The 21,542-nt window shown below is 41.9% G+C and overlaps 1 protein-coding gene across 2 annotated transcripts in view; it reads right to left on the reverse strand.

The window, feature by feature from the left end:
• Window positions 1-402: 402 nt before the first annotated feature.
• The window catches only part of ksr1a (kinase suppressor of ras 1a), a 28,756-nt gene continuing 7,616 nt past the window's right edge, over window positions 403-21,542 (reverse strand). Inside the window, exons 2-21 of one of the 2 annotated variants that reach the window (XM_079356618.1) lie at window positions 18,843-18,983; window positions 12,022-12,169; window positions 11,440-11,929; window positions 9,935-10,116; window positions 8,582-8,651; window positions 8,215-8,298; window positions 8,040-8,101; window positions 7,847-7,956; window positions 7,346-7,514; window positions 7,062-7,103; window positions 6,704-6,752; window positions 6,556-6,619; window positions 5,389-5,685; window positions 5,109-5,305; window positions 4,929-5,025; window positions 4,270-4,403; window positions 3,777-3,908; window positions 3,500-3,635; window positions 3,180-3,313; window positions 403-2,079 (exon numbers count right to left, since the gene is read on the reverse strand). In XM_079356618.1, the coding sequence (XP_079212744.1) occupies window positions 2,073-2,079; window positions 3,180-3,313; window positions 3,500-3,635; window positions 3,777-3,908; window positions 4,270-4,403; window positions 4,929-5,025; window positions 5,109-5,305; window positions 5,389-5,685; window positions 6,556-6,619; window positions 6,704-6,752; window positions 7,062-7,103; window positions 7,346-7,514; window positions 7,847-7,956; window positions 8,040-8,101; window positions 8,215-8,298; window positions 8,582-8,651; window positions 9,935-10,116; window positions 11,440-11,929; window positions 12,022-12,169; window positions 18,843-18,983 (2,745 nt within the window). In that variant the 3' untranslated portion in view covers window positions 403-2,072. The remainder of the gene's footprint in view (window positions 2,080-3,179; window positions 3,314-3,499; window positions 3,636-3,776; window positions 3,909-4,269; window positions 4,404-4,928; window positions 5,026-5,108; window positions 5,306-5,388; window positions 5,686-6,555; window positions 6,620-6,703; window positions 6,753-7,061; window positions 7,104-7,345; window positions 7,515-7,846; window positions 7,957-8,039; window positions 8,102-8,214; window positions 8,299-8,581; window positions 8,652-9,934; window positions 10,117-11,439; window positions 11,930-12,021; window positions 12,170-18,842; window positions 18,984-21,542) is intronic. The other variant, XM_079356619.1, reaches the window with a different exon arrangement.

Genomic DNA, 21,542 nt, shown 5'->3' on the forward strand with positions numbered 1-21,542 from the left:
ACTGCACGAGACAAGATTTTTCGATATTGTTTGTTGTTGCGCTGCCTCAAGGGTGACAAGGTCAACCTAATTAAGGTCATGTTCCTCCTCTTGTTCCGGCCCTGATTACGCACACCTGTGTCTCGTTGCTCTCCTGATTGTCCGTTTTTAATCCTTGTGTCCTTCCTTCATAGCCTAGTTTAAATCTTTTTTTTTTTTTTTTTTTTTAACCTCTACCTAAATGAGTAAGGCAACTTCACACAGCCGGGCAACGAAGTAAAGTTTCAACATCTGAAAGTGTTCAGCCTGACTGAGTTGTTTTTTTGATCTTTTGCTTGGATGTAAAACTGGAGAAGAAAGTGTCATGTGTGATACCATAAGTGTCATACTGAGAGGCAGGAAGTAAACACAATGTCCACTCTGTTCTAACATGACAAGCCTCATTTTATTGTCCTTCATGGATGAAAACAGAAACTGCGTGTACAGAATGGTAGTCACATGCAATACAAAAATATGAATTTTACAATAACATAAAAAAACATGTATTGGCCCATTCTAAAAAAAATTTACAGCTTTTATACAGGATTTTATACATGAAAAATATATAAATATATATACACATCTGTAATAGACACAGCAGTACCTATTCAAAAATGTTGTGATGTATTTTACATATAAAATGTTTGTACAAATATTAGAAGAATCAGGTTCATTTGCTATACATTAAATAATGTATGTACATTACATACCCTTGGATTTGCAACACGATGTTTAATGCAGTCTTTCACAAAAACCAACCCTACTTATTCCAACAAAGCGCGCTCGCAAGTGCACCCACACACGTAACACAGACACAAGTACGCCAACTGAAGCCATCGACCACAAACAGTTTACACAAGCACGCACAAGAGGTATTGTCTTCGGACGATATAGGACACTTTGCGCCAAGTTCCTGATTTCTCTTTTTTTTTTGCGCTGAGAATGAAATCACTCCTCTTCATCAAAGACTGATCTTTCAAAATAACGTATATCTCTATAAGGTGCACTTTACACTCAATGGGAGGACATTAGTATTTTAAAAACTTGAATCGTAAATAAACAGCATCATTCTATTCCCAAGTGGATTGTGAAGGATGAATATTTCACCTTTTTTTCCTTTTCGTTTCATCCAAATAAAATTCTTCATCAGTGCCCTTTTTCGGAATGCGTCCAACATACAGTGAATTTAAGAGGTTATACTCCAAGAAGACAACATACAAAGTGAGCATACCACAACTGTCCAAACCTCTGAGAGCCTCCTGAAGAGAAACGAAAACACTGCAAATATGACTATTTAAAACCAAACGAAACAACAACAACTAAAGATTTCATGGTTATTTTTTTTTTTTTAAGTGATGACAAAGTGCATATTGTGTCTCGACATGGGCTGGTAGGCACATGCTGTCACACAAACATTTAAAAACAGAGGGAGGAGCGGAGAGAGGCAGTTGGTTTGAGAACATCGCTCAAGCAGCCAGTCAAACATGTGTCAACCCCTCAGGGGGGGGAAACACAGAGAAATGAAGGGATCCATTTGGTCGTGGGGTACATTTTAGGTCCAGCTGTGTGGGTGTGTGTGTGCGTGTGTGTGTTTGTTTTACTATGCGTTCGTGTTTCAGGTAGAAAAGGAGCAGTGAGGTCCGTGGCAGCTTCATCACAGCAGCACAGAGAAGGTTGAGGGGATCCGGCCAGGGGTCAGCTGGCACACACCACAGCACAGCAGTCAGTCCCAGCACAGACACCACAAAGCCAGTTTATTTTTTTTTGTTTTTGTTTCAACGCACCTCAGAGTACCGCACGACAATACGTAACAAACCCAAAAGGAAGGCAAAGAGATATTAAAGGTGGGCAAGCCTCACTCCTCCTCAAATCCCTCTCATCTCGACAAGAAAACGCATCGGTTAGACATGGAAGATCAGACTGGTGATTAGTTGAAGCAGTGTCTGTTGCAGGCAGAGGCAATGCTTTGATCAATCCTGTAAGAGTTAAGGATACAGGAGCATGCAAGGCAGACCCAGGCTTTGTTTTGCATTGCTTATGATTCAGAGTGACGGCTACAACCTGGATTAGAAAAAGAGAAGAAAAAAAAAAAAGAACAGAGGGAAGAGCAGAAGGAAAACACGAACATTAGACTGTTAGTGAGAGGGAAACGGCTTCATAGTGAGGAAAGCATAAATGCAAAGTAGCAAGATATCACACATACGTAGATTAGTGAAAGGACATTTCAAAGATTCAGTTGATCAATGTGTGACCGACGTGCACTTCCCCTTTGACTCCTTTCATTTTCCTCTAAGAAAACATGCTGACATCTGTCCTCTATCAGCTAGTTAGACTGAATGATTCGGAGGCTTTTTAATGCTGGTGTTGGGCTGATTATATTCTTAGAGGTGTGTGAGAAGTAAACTAAAAGTAAGAGGTGGAAAGAAAGAGGGAAACATTTAAAGTGTAGTTGATGTTGAATTAAGAGAAGAAAAAAAAAGGAAAATGAAGAGAATTGCTGAATACAGAAATAGTTGACGTGTAAAAAATTAAATTAGCAGGAATTCTTTATGATTTTTATGTTCCAAAAGTATTATCCTGGACTTATACCATCTGCACATTGTTGCGATGGAAAGTTACTGTCCACAAGTACGAAAAAAAAAAAAGTAAACTTAAATGCAACTTCCAGAGAGTTCAGTGCAATGACTGATTCTAAATCCACCCTCGGTGACAGATAGCCCAATCACAATGTGCGACTCTTTAATACGCTTCTGTCGTGACACTACATGGTGATTAGTGCTGGACAGTAATGTATCTATGGGAATGTAAGTATTGCAACTTTACATATTTCACAATTTTACTTCAAATGACAAAATTCACATTTCATTAGAGAGAAGACGATGCTGAACTGAGAGGAACGTTAACATGCTGATGAGACAGAATGTATTTGGGTTTTGTGTTATGATGAAAGGAAATGATTTAATATTATTAACCTAAATATATTATCTTCAAAATATATTAAAATATTGCAGATCTATATATCCTTCAGAGGAGTTCTTATTGTTTAAAGGGTTTGGAGTCAGGCACTAATACGATTATTACTTTAAACCCACGGATCATAAATAAATAGACTTTTTAGATTTCCAGTGTCTTCACGTCGTCCTTCCTTTCTGGATACCTACTCTGCAGACTTCCAGAAGTGTCCGGGGTGGGACAGCCTGCGGTTGAGTTTGGGTAGCTTCTCCAGCATGTCGGCCAGCTGGGTGAAGGTTGGCCTTTCTCTCAGGTCGTACGCCCAGCAGGCAGACAAGATCTCCTGTGAAACGACAACTCGGAGTCAGTGCACAGGGCAAAGCGCTGATCTGTGGACGATGAATAATGATTGACCTACGACGTTTCAACATCTCTTCATCTCTACAGCCTGTTGGATTACTTGTCATACAAGCAGAATAAATGTGACCTTTTCTGAATGACTGACACGCGTGCTTCTCTTTCAACTCACAGTGACCTCCTTGCCGAGGCTGATCTCCGCCAAGACCTTCTTTATGCCCTCTCCGCTCCCCACCTGCCAGATGGTGGCTTCCACATGCTGGTTGGTGATTGGCCAATCTCTAGCTTGAAGTTCATACCAAATGGTGCTTAAAGGTGAAAAACAAAATGATACATATTTAGTCTGATGTTAAACTCTTTCATGACTTGATTTCTCCAGCTAAAAAAAAAACCTGGTGTAAGAGAACAGCAGGCCTTTAGGATCTGAAGTTTCAGAGTGAAGCACTTACCCAAACGCGTACACGTCTGCTGCCGTGGAAAACGGAAGACGGTCCTCGTTGTTACCTGGACTCATCCTGCGCACAATCTCTGGTGCGAGGTAACAAATCCAGCCATGAGGAAGCTTGAGCTTGTTTTCACGCCTGAGAAACAAAGACAGCGCACATTTTCAGTCACGTCGAAAATGAAGATGAAAATCATGTAGGAATGACGCATTCGCTCGAGTAGCATCCATCTCCAATCCACGTCTTAACATGAAGACCACACAAAGACAGTAAACCACGAGAAACGTTTGAGATCAAAATTCAAAAACACAAGTGTGCTGGAAATATTGAACATACTGAGATAACTGGCTGACAATAAAGATGGCCGCAGAACTGCAGCCACTGTGGGCTCTGAGCAATTATTACAAATGACTGGATGTCCCCAGGTAATAGCAGGGCAGCGTGAACAGCACTTCAGCTCAAGTTGTGTATTTAAGGCCTCTCGAGTGGCTTTACTTACCTCCCTTCCTGAACAACTCCAGAGATCCCAAATAGCCCGAAGTCTGTGATCACCACTTTATTGGTGTCATGAAAAACGTTCTTGGACTTCAGGTCTTTGTGAACGATGCCTTTAGCATGCAGATAGCCCATTCCCTGAATGGAAAACAAAGAGAGAGTTCATGAAGTGATGGCATATATATCTCTGTGTATGTTCTTCACACTACTAAACACTCAGCAGTCAGAATAATTTATCCAACATTTTTTTTTTTAGTTTTAGCATATCAATGGATTACAATCCCTTGATAGCAAATGACTTTAAGGAATAACACACTGTTGCTAAGAAAAGCAAACGGTTGCTAGGGAAGCAGCTTCTATCACAGATTCTGGAGGACTAAGTGTGATCATATCACTCCGCAGAAAGAGAGCAGTTAATTTGACACTGCTCCGTTTACTGGGAGAAGAAAGGAAACGATGAGAACGAAGGAGAGATTCACCTTCCGTTTTCACTTAAGTGTTTTTTTTTTGTTTTTTTGCTCGGTGAAAATACAGATTTGACATTAAAATGACTAACTGATTTATAACCTCAGTGTTGGTTTGCTGACATGAAAAGGTTTAAATCTTAAGTCTGGGATTTAACAGTTTCATCAGTGACAACTTGGGAGCAGATAAGAGAATTACCTTCACAATCTCCTGAGCAATTTGTCTCGTCTTGTTGATATCCAAAGTGTTCTTAGTGTCTCTAACAACTGAATACAGTGTCCTCCCTTTGCAGAAACTGTGAGGAGAGAACAGAGAAGGTGAAACATGCACAGATTTAAGTCCCTTCGGAGGCATGTTGGATTTTTTTTCTTTTCTCACCTGGTGATGATGGCTAGGTGGGGTGGAGCCATGCAGGCCCCCATGAAGAGGACCACATTCTCGTGCCTGGTCTGTCTGTAGTTCATCACCTCCTTTTTGAAGAGCTTCAGATGGTCCTGATTGTTCCCATCGATCTCAAGAAGTCGGATGGCGACCTCGCCGTGCCACCGCCCCTTATGCACTTTGCCCCAGCGGCCCTGCGTGAGCAAACAGCCTCAGCAAAGAATCCTTCTGGCACTATAAGACATTGAGTATCGAGTGTCCAGGTGTGACTCCTCACCTTCCCGATGAGTTCTCCGAGGTCCAGCTGCTCAAAGGGGATGTCCCACTCCTGCAGGTAAACGCTGGTCTGACTGGGCTTGCGGGAGATGGGGCCCTTCCACTGGTTCCCTCGAGAGCTGGGCAGATCATCAAGCTCATCTCCCTCCATCTCGCCATCTGAGCCAACGTTCATCCTTATGTCCCCTTCTTCATCCTCGTCTTCTTCTTCTTCGTCCTCGTTCTCCTCGTCCTCTTCTTCGTTGTCGTCCTCCGCTTCAGGGTCTTCATCTTCAACCTCTATTTCCTCCTCTCCCTCCTGCAACCGTGCGTAGATGAACATGTTAGTCTGCTGTGCACTCAAAGGGAAACAATGACTTATATAGGTTCATTTGAAAAGTGTTGGGAGTTCTGGCTCAATTTTCTGTTCTTATAAAATCAAGAAAAATACAGAAACAAAAAAAATGGCAATCCTGCACCTTCCTACAGTCCAATTGTTGATTTTGTCTTCTGGGGATTGAATTAATATGAAATTGTGCAGCTGCTCTTCAATATTTCCTGAATAAAAAAATATTGTTGTTTTTTTTTGTCTCCAGCTTCATGTTTGTTTCTCAGTTGTAATAAAAGAGTCATTTTGATCATCTCTCCTTGTGAAGTTAATAACATCAAAGCCCCAGCATCACAATGACCAAACCATGTCAACCCTGGTTCCAATAAACAAATGTCAGAGGAGCTGACAAAAAAACCCTGCAATCTGTTTTTTTTTCCAACAGCATGGAAATTACAACCATCATATTACAGTACTCACTAAAAAAAAACAACCTGATATCCCTGAATTACGAGGACAGATTTGCTGTGTTGTGAAGTGCTGCAAGTTCGACACAGTGAGAGAACTGAGTTTGACGGCTCATTTTTAAAACTCAACTTGGTGTCAAAACAAACATCTGTTTAGACATTCCTCTGACCTGTCCACCTGGAACTATTATTACTAATATTATTATTATCGTTATTCAAGCTCCATAGTCACCTTCAATCCCTACATTCCTTTGAAAAAGTCATTTTGAATATTTTGGTTTTCAGTGATGCCAGAATTATTCAGAAATAGGACTGATTAAAAAGCCATTAAGGTAGACAACAGAACCTGAACCTGAAGTGTCATCTCTAAAGTCACCATATGTTGGAACATTACCTCCTCATCCTCATCTTCTACCAGCTCAGAATGAACGTCATCCGCCAAGTTCTCCGTCTCATTGCTGTGAAACACATCATTCATATCAGTGGGGTAAAAAAAACCAACATCCATTACTGCTGTGTCATCATTTGTTTTTTAGTCTTACACAGTGTCTTGTAGTACGTCGGGGTGCAAATGAGCAGGACTGGAGACATCTGTAAAAACAATTACAAGTTCAAGAAAGAATTTAAACTCTGGGAGTATTTTTCCCCTTCTCTTCTCCTCGAGGAGAAACTCACGATCCCGCCACAGAGAAAACATGCCTGCTCATGCAATTTCCCACCACCACCAGCAGATGGTGTCATAAGACTGTTAGCTTTGAGTTTCAACATGCAATCCTAGTCGCTATCATGCTAAATGACGGCTGCAGTAACAACCCTGAAAGCAAACGTGCAGGGAGGATAGAGATGGAACACGGGGGGAATAACAACGCAGCATTTTTTACTTTGGAAATTTCAACTCACCGGGGAAGATAAATTGTTGTCTATGCTGAAAGTAACAGGCAGCTTTTATAAAAAAAGAAAGAAAGAGAGGGAAAGACCGACAAGCATGATAGGGAGAGAGATGTTTGGTTAGTGAAGCTTTAAATGAACATTTCTTGTCAGAATACAGTGGATTACATTAGTATTAGTAGTAGAGAGAGACAGAAGTAAAGGAGCTGTACTATTAAATATTCTTCAACTGAAAAATAACTCCGAGGAAACAATCTGTATCAGACTACGTTACCAGATGTGTGTCTGAGGCCTACCTGGGAAGTTGAAGCGGCTGTCCCGGTGGCCTTTGGGCGAGGGGTTGGGTGGTGGAGTAGCGCTGGGCGGGTAGTTTTGCTGAAAGGGTGCTGGGGAGGAAGGTGTGGACGAGGTGGTGGAGGACGGATTGCTGCTAGAGTCAAGCTGGTTCATCACTGGAGGATGATCCTGGTGGTGTAGAGAGGAACATACATGAGACTTCTGATAGATGCTAGCTAACAGTTAAATGTGAACAGCTGATATAAATATGACATGAAAGAATAACACGCTCGTCTTGACAATGTTTTGAATGGACTATTTGTCCTTCTCCAACAAAACAAACACTTTATATTTGATCAGGAAGGGCTCATCCATGCAGCCGGATGTAGTCGGTATTTGCGTACAAACACGTCAGTGGCAGAGAGAGAACTTGAGTCTGTACTCGTGTGGCATGCTTACACAGTTTATACAGAGGTGTCAGAGCTTCATACAGTCATTCAGCAGAATGGGCATTTTCTAACCTTTTTTGTAATGGCCTTCGGTAGTGTGCCAAACTGCGGGGCTTCTTGCGGCCTGTCCACAGGGTTGTTTATATCCGAAGGAACGGACTCGGTTCTCCGAATTTTGGCGACTAGAAGAAAAATATGCATTTAGCACGATACAATTTGTCCATCAATAGCTTGAGGAGGAAAAAAAAACAAAAACAAAGCTTACTTGGTAGAAAGGAGATTCTGCAGGATGGGGCTTCCTTGGTGCATTTGTTGTGGCACTTTAACCTGCATAGAAGGTTTTCTTATTCTGTGTATTAATGCTTTTCTGGTAAACAGTCAGTAACATCTAAAGTTAAGTGAAACATTCTTAACAAAAAAAAAAAAAGAGCCCCACTTACCGACAGTGTTTGCACTTAACCCCAAACATCATGTTCTTCTGGCACACCTGGCATGTTTGTGACAACCAGGACTTTGTTGAAAACCTGAACAAACAAGATATGCTGTTTAATCCCCGAACACTTACTCCCCATTCTGGATTGTCTTTATTTAGAGATACGACAATGGATAAAGTCAGAAATCAGAGCGAGAGAGAGTGAGGGACAGGTTGGCGTCAGACCGTCTGCTTTAAGGGGCAGAGCCTCTGTACATTAAGTGTGTGCAATAACCGCTAGGCTACCGGCACCCAGGCAACATAGTATTTTGTTCGTAGTACAGATCAGTCTTTGTTTTTTGTTTGCTTTATTCTGACACAAGATTAGGACATACCTGTGAGTGACTGCAAGGCCAATGTCCCTCCTCACCGCTTGTGGAGAGCCGCGATGTCCTGCTACGTTATCTACACATGAAAGAATGGAGAGAAGGGCTTAATACGAGGTTTGGGTTACACCTTCAAAAGCTGGGATTCATCTAAGTGAACCCATTGGTTAATTACATAAAAACAAAGCATCTAACAACTCAGATCACAGAGTCCCAACCAGGGTAACTTAAATCCCAGGGCACTCTTTAGCAGAAGTAAATGGGGGGCTTGTAATGATTGAGGATTAACTTCTACTATTGGATCTTGGGCATGTAGCGTTTAAAATGGGTACTGTAGCCCAAATTTAAAACTTCAAAAATCTTCATTTTAGAAAAAGGATCTCTAACATTTATCCAAATGTTACCCATGTTTCTGGTTGTGGAGCTCATGAGAAAAACAAACAAAAAAAGAAGCTTTTTAGGTCAGATAAAATCAGTTATAGCTGAACCACTTCCATCCCTGGAACACCTGTTTGTTTCCTGTTTGCCCGGCATCCAAAAAGCCCGTGTGGGCGAGCCTTAAAACTACCTACTGTACATCCTCTGGTCAAAACAAATCCAGACCATTTTATAGAGGAGTCTAAAGTTAGGAGGACAACATACTGGCTGCTGCATTGTTGACAGAGAACACAGAATATTTCCTTAATCTCAGATTATATAGTTTTTATGATTTAATTTAGTAGATATCCTACATATCGGTCGATAAATAATTATAATAATGATAAATAATTCATAAATAATAAATAATTCAGCAATCATTAACAGTGAAACAGCTGGTTAAAAAGTGAGCACTCAAGTTTAAAAGAGTCACTACTGAACAGTTCAATAGTTGGCTTGAAGTCAACAACAAACAGTTGATATATACGTTAAATGTATTGGTTACATTTGAAATAATACAGTTTAAATAATCTGTTCAGAGAACTGATGAACTGTAAATATCTCCATCAGATATAAAACACTGTTAAAAGAGTGAAACGGTCTAAATGTAAAATAGATATCTGAAGACGTTTGAGCAACTGTTGAAAATGTCTGAAATCAGTTAAAATAGTGAGTTGAAGTCATGAAAGAAAATACTCTGCTTACTGAGTGGCTAAAAGCTAACATAATGGACTGAACTTTTGGCACAGTCAGTTTTACTAAACCATCAATCTGAAGTGTTTCAAATCACCATCAGGTAGGCGGGTATTATTGAAGGTGGATAAGCAGACATTTGGCAGGGCTGGGGAGGCTACGTCTCGTCAGGCCTTTAAGTCTGATTTAAGTCCTTTTTTAGACGTTGTTACCAGAATAGGGCAAGTGACCAAAACTAAATGTGGATCTCACTCTTAATGGTGCTATGTTCCTCCAGGAGGGTGGGCGTGCCGGGCAGTGTGTAGGATGCTGGGGTGGCCGCTGGGGTGACCCCAGGGGTGCGTGCCGACACAGCAGGGTAACGGGAAGGCGAGTCTTCACATCCATTCCCGTTGACTTGCATGTTCAGGAGTAACTTGTTCTTTTTAACACACCTAGAGAGAAGGTAGGACAAATGATTTCATGAGGTATTAGTAGAATACAGGTTAAATTGGCATGGGATATTTTTGTGTAATTTTATTTACATTCCGTCCAAATAGTTATTGGACTTGGGACCTGGCTTCAGTTTTCTAATGTTAGATACTGTACAGTGTGAACAGAGCCAGACTAGACTAGCTGGATGGCCTGGGTGTGTTAGACGCATTGGATCTATGTCAGCCATATTTTCTCCGTCCTGTGCCAGTATTTTTAATTTTTCTTTCAGAAAAGCTTCCCATAAACAGACCGGATATAATGGATAAACATGTGGCTGGTTTGTGAGTGGATATCCAATCACAATAGAGGGAGAGAGAGGGGGGGGGGGGGAACGAGGGGGGGAGAGACAGATTGTGTGTGTCTTGCCACCTCGGAGCATTAGTCCTAGGAAATACTTCCTGTTTTGACATGAGTCATAATCTCTGGGAATCTGTGTGGGGATTAGCTCCTCGCATACAGGCAGAGCAAAGGAGCAACAGGCAGGATGTGAAAGGATGTGAAAGAGGGAGGAAGAGAGAGAGAGAGAGCCAATGAATCAAAGGAGAGCTTTCCTTCAGTGTGAACACAGTGTAAGAACTAGAGAGTGAAGATACTTTCAGGAACATGTTTATTTAAAACAGTAACCCAAGTACTCAAAACCCACAATGTCTTTTTCAGTAGGCTACATCATCCTATCCTGCTATGTTTTCTTTCCAGTAAGACTTTTTCATTCATTCCCCCACAATGCTAAAATTAAATAGGTGAACTGCAGTGTCCTGTAATAGAAACTCCTTGACAAAGTTCAGGTATCAGACATGGCATTAAAGAGGAATAAACTGTCTAACTTTAAAGTGCTCCAGGACTGATGGCTTTATTTAAATACTTACCTCTGTAATCAAATTGATCATGTGCACTAATTTGTCTCACATAGTGTATAAAGTGGCCGTCCGAACCGTCAAGAAAAAAAAAAAACAATTTGAAAAATCCCAAAAGACAAATAAGACAAAACAAGAACATCCACGTAGCATGAATATGTTCTAGTTTTGTTTAAATGGCATACAGCTATGAATCTTATCAAACATGTTCTTCATTAAATGCGTGTGGAAGGATCCCCCCCCCCCACACACACACACACACTCCCCAATGGCCTGAAAACTGTACACAATCAGCAGCTGAAGTCTGTAACAATAACACTGTGATCTGAGAATTCCCGTGTAGTCGTGATCTGACCTACTTTTGTGAGGCTCTGCACAAGGTAAATTCTGTAGCAGTGTGTTAGTCGTCAGAGCTCTGTGAGCACCTACTTGTTTGTGGGTGGGTCCTCGATGCGGTTGCCCAGTTGGGACTCGTGGCTTTTGCTGCGCGTCAGGGTGATGTTGGGGAGCAGATGCAGCACTTTGCGGGACGGAGGCGGAGGGGTGCAGGGGGGCTTGAGTCTGTGACGTCGCTTTGAGGGCGGGGTGATGGGAGGGGTGGAGGTGTGTCCGTGGAGCCTGGCTGTGCGAGCGAAAGACATGGGGAATGGATCCGTGAGAGGGCTGTCGCTGTGGATATGTGATGCCAGGGCGTCCGGCGTGGGCGCTGCCGACATGGAGCCTGAACGGGGATGGGGGAAGGTGGCGCTGGGGGTGGAAGGGGTGGAGTGGATGGTGGATGGGCGTGCAAGAGGTGAGGGGCTGTGAGCCCGGAGAGGAGTCCCCAGGTTTGATAGCTGGTCTGCAGTCAGCAGAGAGCCACTGTCCCTCCGTGTGGGCTCAGAAAACCACAGACTGGCGTCCTCCCTCATTTCCCCTCCTGGACAGAACCCAGCACAGAAAGTAGAAATTCAAAGATGGATAACAATGTGATACATTTCATCAATGACGCTCTCATGGACGAAGACATACCTGATTCAGTTGCGCTCTTCAGACAGGAGAGGGCAGCACTGAGCCTGGCACATTCTTCTGAACTGGAGCCGAGTCTTCGCATTGTATCCCTCACCTGAGCGCCTGTCATCTGCAGTAAGGCATCCAGGGATAACTTTGCTGCTACAGCCTGCAAAGGAAAAAATACAGTGACAGTGTGAGTCAGCATCCACAACGACAAAGCAAAGAGCAAAAACAAAAGCTCGACACATGATGTAAAGAGAGCAGGAAAACAATCAGACACAGTGAAAAAGGGGGCAAATCACATAGAGTGTATGATCAGAAATAATATGTCCATTGGCCATCTTTTTTAAGCTAACAGGAGTGTTGACATACAAATGATCACATCTGTCTCAAAAGAGAAATGATTTTTTCCCCCGTAGAACATCAATAAAAAAACCCTTCTGTTGAAAGTTCTTTCACACTGAAATGGTTTCACCAACATGGCCTGCAGTAAGTCAGCACTAAAAGGGCAGCGTGGTACAATATAAAGTAGGTCATACAACCCCTGACTTGCACTGTTCCTGGAAATCAAGAGTGTAATCCTGCTTGTTTGGGGGCATTTCACATATGACTCCTTCCACTTATCAGGGAGATACATGCAGATTATACAGTAATACTGGTGTGATTGTATGTCTGTATCTATATGGAGTAATCAAAACAAAGGACTGGATGTCGACCAAACAACTGAAATGAGTCCCCCCCCCCCCCAAAAAAAAGAAGTGCAAAATCAGACATGTTGAGTTCAAGTGTAAGTCAGAAAAGACTCTTTAAGATCAGATATGAACCACACGTTCATATCTGTTAAATACTTTTGGAGTCATCTGAATTTCTATTCAGTGGTGATTTACACATTGATTCAAAGGCTGAAGTAGAGTGCCGTCTTAGAGGGACTGACTGTACAAAGGCACACACACATACACACACACACACACACACACACACACACACACACACACACACACGTAACAGTGTACTGTGGAGGATTCTTTTAGTTTGGCAAAATCAGAGTGGGAAGCAGACTGACTGGCTCACACAGCTCGGCTTCAAAAATAGAACAAATCCAAAAAAGCACAGTTACATGGCTGCTAGGAGTTACTACAACACAAGCTAGTTTGACTTACAAATCATACTGTCAGTGTGTTCAAATGTGATTAGACTTTACAATACAGAAACTAAATTATGTAAATACCTACACTGAAGAGATACACGTCTACATCATGTGACAACATACAGCCAATCATTTGTATGAAGAACAACTATCAAACCAGAAGACTTTAAAACAGCGACAAAATGAACTGTGAGAATGATTGAACAAGGATCGGTCGTTCGTAGCAACAGCAGAAAGAAATTTATGTTGGAAAAATTAATTTATAACAACAATGAATAATGTGATTGTATCTGTAGAGTAGCAGAGAAGTCAAAGTGTTTTCAATAATCACTTAGTCCATAAAGTGTCAAGAAAATATTAAAATAAAGCTCATAAAGAAATCAGAGGGATCAAGGGGACATCTCGACTTGGTTTGACTTTTATAAGTGGAAAAGAAAAGCAGTAAATTCTAGAGCCTGACTGATAATACCCTCCAATGTTATATATTCAGAGACTCTCAGTATCGGCTAATTCTCTAGCAGATCTTACTGGATATTTTCACCCATCAAATAGCATTTCATTTTCATTTTAATTGGATTACACTAGAGGTTGCACATTTACGTTCATTATTTTCTACAACGGTGTGAAAGTCGGAGGGATGAACACAAAATATATATCTATATCTGGCTATCTCTAAAAATGGATAGCTCTAAGAAAGATATCGGCTGATCAATTATGAATATCTGGATCTTTTTTTCTCCCCAATGTAAACATCGGTAATGGCCTCAAAAAACCCAAATCGGTGGGGCACTAAAATTCTAACATTGAAAATTCAAATTTTTTACTGAAAAATACAACAGCTTATTGTTGTTGTTTGAATTCTTTTATGGATCCATGTATTGAATAATTGTTGCACTGTCTTTGTAAGTATCTGAAATCTATATTTTACATTTAAAGTGGCGCTACTTGATAACTGTTAAGTGAGCAGTTTGAATTTCAAGAAGAGGTTGTAAAGGAGGGGAATGCTAATGCTAAGTAGACTAAGCTAGTTGTTTCCACACATCTATTGCTCTTATTTCCATTTGTTGTCCAGTAAAAGCCTACACCAGTCGAAAGAGTTTCAATAGACACCAAGAACCAAAAGGACAAGCTCTGGAAAATGATCATCTGTATGATCACAGACCTACAGGCCTTTGGTATTTTCTGTTTATGTAGTCTTCACTTAGTGATACGGTAAATAAAAAATACCCAGCACAGATATTTTGTGAAAGGGAGAAAAAAAAAAAAAAGGAGACAGCCCAGTGATTTTAGGATGTTTTTGTGACATGGGAAGTACGCAATCACTTATCAGCCAGGTCAAAGCCTTGCTCTGAGAGGGCAAACACTGATCAGAAAACTAGGGCAACCTCCCACACTCATGTGTACACTATCAGCAAAAGGAAGCCTGAATATACACACACACACACACACACACACACACACACACGCACACGCACACGCACGCACGCATGGGTGAGTGATGTGATATTTAAAAGTGGCTGTAAGCTCTCAGTTTTCCCCCCACCTACTCACTCACTGTAACATTCAAACTTTATTATGATGAGCATCAGAGCTTGTACAGGCTGCTTTACTGTGGCCTTCTTGGTGCAGTTTATTCACTTTGGTCTCAGATTTCTGTTTTTGATCGTCTTCTTGTTGATTTATGACTAAATTTGATGAAGTCCATATATTTTGTGATTCCTTTATTTATGTTCATTGTTGTTTAGTCTTTTATGTCTGGAACCCTGTAGATTGTGCTGCTGCCTGTCTTGGCCAGGACGCTCCTGTTAGAGGAGATTCTTAATCTCCATGGGACTTTTCCTGGTTAAATAATAATAAAAAAAGTTAATTTATACATTTATACAGAAAACAGTAGATGGAACTTGAAACAAAACCAGTGGAACCAGTTTTCGGATCAGTTTGATTTGTTGGTTTTGATGTGATGACATCATCAGGACTTTGGCCCTCAGAGGTAACCTTTATGAGCCTACATTTGTTTGAGTCGCTTCATAGACACTGCAGAAGTTTCTCATCTTCTACAAGTTTCATGCCAGAAGTGATCATCCTGATGGGGATGACTTAAGAAGATCGTTCAGAGCCAACACGTATTGGTGAGGAAGGTGCCTCCATTTCCCCATCAGCAATTTGAATGTGATGGCTCAGGTTAACCGAACACTGAGTCCAATGACATTGAGGACTACTTTGATGATGCCAGCGCAGCGCACTGTAATAAGGCACACTGGGTTGAGGAGCAGGTCGCCCCCCTGTCCTTGAACAATCCAAGAAGAGGAAAAAAAGAGAACGATGAAGATGAGAAGGAGGAAAGGAGGCACAGATGCTTAGCACCTTACTGGGACTGGGTGTTTGGACCGACTGACAACCCAAACCCGGAGCACCAGAATCAACATGTTGCTGAGATTGAAGCGGCAAGTTCGCCATGGAGTCGAAGACGTCGAGAACGTTCCTCAGCCTTAAGTATGCAGGAGGAGAGAACGCGAAGATGGAACTGGTACGACTTCTATGATGGTGATGTAGAGAGAGAAGGTGAAAGAGTAGATGGTGCTGATGAAGAGAGTGATGTTGCCGACAAGAACTGAGTGACATACAAGTCGTCCCATTACTCACTGAAACTTTATTCCTTGTCCAGCATGGACCCCCATAAAAGCTATCAATAATCATCCTGAAGGAGGTTATCTGGCTTTACGTACAGTGTACAGTAAGGCTCTTCACTACTGTAGACTGAAGGCATACCTAAAGCTGGATCCAGCTCTTCGGGTGTCATTCTCCCTTGTGTCTGTGTGAGGCAGCTCCAATGATTCCATAATTCAAAAGGGATAATAATGATGTTCATTGGCAACTTCCCATGTGTATAAAATAGAATCATTTAACCTGCTTGATTATATTGTTTTTAAAATTGTGAATATGATCCCTGAAACAGAATAGTGTTGAACTTTAGTGTGATGGGATGGTCCAGTGTTTCCTATGTTAAAAGGAGGTTATAAAGGAAGCACTGACCCACCTTTCCTTAGCTTTTAAAGAATACAAACGGCTCTTATCATGGCCGCCACTTAAACACTTCAGGAGCATTTCATTCAGTTGGGAACCTTCCTAAGCCAAGAAGACAATTCAAATGAACCCTAACACTGTGCCCTAAGAGAGAGCACGCACTGTCCACACTCCATCTGTTAAATATTGAACTCTATGCTATGTAAATTTCAGTATCCCCCTCCCCTTGCAAAGAAATGACATCTTGTGCTTTAGTACTAACGGAGGACAAACAAATGTGTGGTGCTTTCTTTTAAATAAGCAGTTGACTCACAACACAGAGGCTCGTCGGTATGTGGCTCGCTGTGAGCCGAAAAAAACAAAAACAAAAAATAACACACTAACACACCCACCAAACATGCTCGCATCAACAGAAGGGGGGGTTCTGTTGATGCGAGCGACAGAGCGGGAAGTAGAAACGGGGCGTCGGAGTAAAAACGGCGAGCCGCGTCACACTGCGTCGCTCGCGGGCAAGTTCGGACACTCCAGTCGGAAACAATAGAATCAGGCGTCGGGTGCCGTTTGGACAGGCTGTAAATGTTGAGGAGCTGGTTTCCTTCCTGGAATCTTTTTAAAGGTCTTCTAATGATCTGGAGGCGGGCATATCTGACTGTAGATGTTTTAATTAACTCGGAAGTACTGTGTAGTTAAGTCTTTATATGAGATCAAATGGATTAAAGTTTACATGTAGCTCCTTACTGTGTTTTCATATTCAACTCACCATCAGCTCAAAACTGAATACACCTTTGAAATGTTATATATTCATGAAAACAGAAATGTAATTGGCTAATCTACACTTTTAAACTTGGGTTTTTGGAGAGTTTTACAGCTACATGGGATTTTGTGCTCTCTCTCCTTCGACGTCTTGAAATTCTTCTTCTGCGGTTAGCTCCGGTTAATCCAGGTAAGGAAAATTAGTTGAGCCACAGACAAAGTTAATCAGTTCATGGAAAGGCACACATGGCAATTCAGGAATCTTGCCAACAAGGCGTCCGCATGCTGATGTAACATTATGTAAGAGCTCAATGTCGGCTGCAGCACGACAGCGGAGAGAGATTGGATTTGAGATATTAAAAACACAAACTAAAAATAAAAAAACGACATGAAATCATTGTACTGTTTTTGGATCATCTGTTACATAATCCAGGCCTCACAGTGAAGACTGAGTCCATGCTCTGCAGAAATGTCAATGTTATGATGTTTGATCTAAATGGGTCATCGTTACTCCATGACGGATAGACATGTTTTGGGAAATCCCCCCCCCCCCCTCTTGGTGTTCAAGACATAAAAAAAGTTTATTGTTTCAGCACAGAGCAGAATTCTTTGAAGGGTAAGTAGTGAAATTTAATCTTAAAACAAAAAAACCAGCCCTTATCATGACAGATAAAACCCCCAAAACAAGACACATAATCAGAACAAAGCAGAAAAAATAATTATACAAGAAAACCCAAACTTAGGAGACATATTAAAAAATAACATGTTAAATAAAGTCACCAAATACAAGACAAACAGGACAGCACGGTGAAAACATACAGGAGCTGAGAGATGGACTAACAAAGTCCAGGGCTGCAAAGGGAAAGGGCGACGAGAAGCAGAGGAAATAACACTGAAATCTTACAAACAAATGAAGAGTTGGAGGGACATTAGTACGACAGCAGCAACACAGCTCGACACCGTCAGTGTGTAACAGCACATTTGGTACGGTGCGATAATAGATTTCAGCGTAGATGACAAACGAACTGTTATCTCATAAATCAGACAAAGACAAACAATAAAAGGAAACAGGAGCTCAGTGAAGGGACTCGATTTCCACATGATCACAAAAAGCAGCACACTGGGAGGAGCAAATGTTATTGATAATATTGTTTTTTTTTTTTCATGAGGATATCCCTGTTGGAAGTCAGAGGTCAGATTACAGGTGGGGAGGCTGACCTGTTCGGATGTTACATATGATGAAACTCTGGCGATCAATACGCAGATCATTTCCTACAACACAACCCAGACACACTACAGGACTGATTGTCACTGTCATTGGATCTCCTTTCCAAAAATGTGATGGAACCTTTGAAGAAGTAGTTTTAGGTTCGACAAAAAAAAAAAAAAAAAAAAAGAAGACATGCATGCATGCGTCTACTTCAAGCTTGCACATTTTAAAGCACATTAAAAAAAAAGGCTGAATTAATCCAGTATGTGTTTAGGCTTCAACTACTCTCTATTCAAAGAGAGTGTTCTCACACACTCGCATGAAAGTTCCTCTCCAGTCTCACTGACATGGCACCGAGGTATGAGAGGCAGCAGGCTGGGAGCTGGAATCATTTGAAACCGCAAGAAGAATGTCTAAAGAAGGAGATGTTACTCTGACTCCACTTTTATACAGGACTCATAAAAGAAACTGATTGTATAGAATGTCTGGAAATAACCATGGAACGTTTTCTTTTTACTTAATGAGTTGAAGTTTAATTAGCACATTTACTTCCAAAAACAACGGCTTCTCTTCCAGAAAGAAACAACACAAGATGTTCCCTTGGGTTCAAAATAGCGTACTCGGTACACACACAGTGACTCCACATTGACATGAGCAGTCACAGTGTGTCACAGACAAAGAGAGAGAACAACTTTTGTGACCTACCTCAATAAGCTCCGCTCGTAGATTTATGGTCCGTAGCCAGTCTCTTAAGTGTGGATAGCGGTCTAGGGCTTCGGGCCTCTCTGTCTCTGGCACTTTCTGCTTGCACTGCAGCTGTTTACAGACGTATTTCATCAGTTTCACCTGCAGGGAGCAACAGAGAACAAAGCTCAGAGGGGAGGGGCAGGTTAGAGGGGAGACTGCCTGCTAGGAGCTCCGGTTAAAAAATAAAAAGGAGGCCTTCAATGGAGGAGGACGTTGTCACACCTCTGTTTTCTTCATGGATGGTTTTGTCAGAGAGAGATGACGCAAATGAAGCATGATTGTGCTTTATTGCTGCTAACATACCGCACATAATGAGTCATTATTTGGAGCAATGACACAGTTAATAATGACTGCGTGCTGCTTCTAAAAAAGTGGCCTTAGATAGGTCAACATGCCGCTGATATTAATCCTGAAAGTTCAAACCAACACAATGAGATAACCTGATACTAACATGACTTTTAACTCACAGCGTTTTTCCATCCTGAACTCAATTTACCTGCAGTAACAATTCCAGGGTTTGTTTAACTCAATTTCCCAGTGCCCCTTGTGCACAAGACGGTTAATTAGATATAATTATCATACAGAGGAACGACGCGCTGGTCATCTAATGAGAGCATCTGTGCTGCTGGCACAGCAAGCAAGTACATTTGGAACAAGGAAGCTGCTTAGTGACATAACGCCCGGAAGAAAGTCAAACTTAGTTTCTAGTTTAACAGTTAGTTTCAGAGTTACTCCACTCTATTTTCAGACACATCTCCCTTTTGAATCATTGTGTGAGCTTCTGCCTTTTGTCACAACTTCATCCATTAACTGCGCGTCAAGGAAACGTTTCCTGTTTAAATGTTGAGGTTGTTGCAAAGACAGATGAGGACAAGGTTGAAAAAAAAAAATGTCTTCATGCTTCCTCTACAGAGCAGATTTCCTGATGTTGTCACCGGACTGTGATCGGTGCTGAGAATAATTACCTGGAGAACCAACGCGCTCAGGTTAGTAGCTAACAGGACAATGGTAACACTAGCTAACAGGACAATGGTAACACCTTCTGGAAATGTAGCTTGAAACAACACTTGTGATATTAAAGTTGAAAGTCTCTTCCAGAAAGAAGAATCTGGGTAAAAAATAAAGATGAGTAACTTTTAGAACATCGACATTAGTAAAAAAGACAACGCTCGAGACCGTACACGCTTGTATGCACGCTTGAGTTTTTAACATGTTTGAGTTGGCTGAATCAGAGAGGGAAGAACAAGCCTTGTATTCCAAAGGGATTCATATAGCAAGGTAACCGAGTAAGGCATGACAACTTGCTTTCCTATCTATCATCGCTAGCAGCTTGAAACATTAGCACAGATGCTAATATTATGCTGTTAAAGCTAACTGATGTCCCTGTAGGATTCAGCTGTTCTTTCATTACACAGTGAGAAGGCTGTCGTGGATTTAGGTTTCCGTCTTCTTTAAATGATTGCATCTGCTAATCAGCACATTCATGACTGAAGTGAAGACCTTTTCTGTAGTGTCTTATGACGCCGGGCGCATCAGTTACCAGAACAACCTAAACCCTCAGAAGCCAGACCTGTCACCGTCTCAAAACACTTAAATATTCAACAACACATAAAGCTGGGAGACTTTACCCCAGCACTTTCCGAGCCAATGTCAAGTGCAGTGGTCCTGTGAGTAAGTATTACAATGAACATGGAGGTATTGGTTTGCAAGCGGCAGGAGTTGTGCAGCTCGGCGCGGCCGTATAGTGTGTCTCCTTATCTCGCAGTCTATCTGTAAGAGTCCATTACAGCAGGCGGCACCTTCAGATGAGCCGCGCGGCACCAGCTAGCTCTCGACCCCGCCGCGCATCTCTCGAGTGCCTGAGCAACAATGGTGAGCGTGTGTCTTTTTCTCTGCTCATTCAACTCTCTCCCCGACACATCCACTCGCAGTGCCAGACAGACGCTCGTACAAGTGCGCTGCTCTCAGAAAAATTGTGGCCTTGGGATGTTGAAAGGCTGCTTCGTGGGAGCTAACAAAAAAGGCATCTCGAGCGCAGGGCCGCGGAGATGAAAGAGGAGAGCGAGAGTGAGAGGATAGGGAAAGGATGTAAATGCTCTGACTGTCGGGTTCTGAATGAACCTCTTCAGCTCGGCAATTACTCGTCAATCAGGTGCATTAAGAGCATTATAAAGTGATTAAAACGCCGTGCATTATTAAACGCAATCCCATAAAAAGTTTTCAGGACTTCCACGGAAGGACTTGTCGTAAACGCCGATTGGCCCAGAAGACAATGAGTTCGCCAAAAAAAAAAACACACCCTGAATTCCATCTTACAGGCCTTTCATGTTAATGCAAAATACACACAGGCTTTACAAGCCAAACATATAAGATTTGTGTTGCTATTTACAATATATGTACTGCTTAACCCTCCAGTGATTTGCCTGCATTCGACCCGAGAGCTCGAAGAGGGAGAACGGGCGCCTCAGGTGGGTGAATCCACTGTTTCTGGCTATCTCTATGCTAACATGTCTAGCATTAGGAGGCCTTTCACTCAGCCTGGCTAATGTGTTAGCCGCGTGCTTCACCCCCACCCCTCACCAGTGCAAGGCTGTGACGTTAGGTTACCTAGCAACCCCTCTTCTGAGTCGTCAGCAACATTTCAGTGGGATTTTCCCC

Source organism: Symphodus melops (assembly GCF_947650265.1).
Source record: "Symphodus melops genome assembly, chromosome: 11".
Taxonomy (NCBI): Eukaryota; Metazoa; Chordata; class Actinopteri; order Labriformes; family Labridae; genus Symphodus; species Symphodus melops.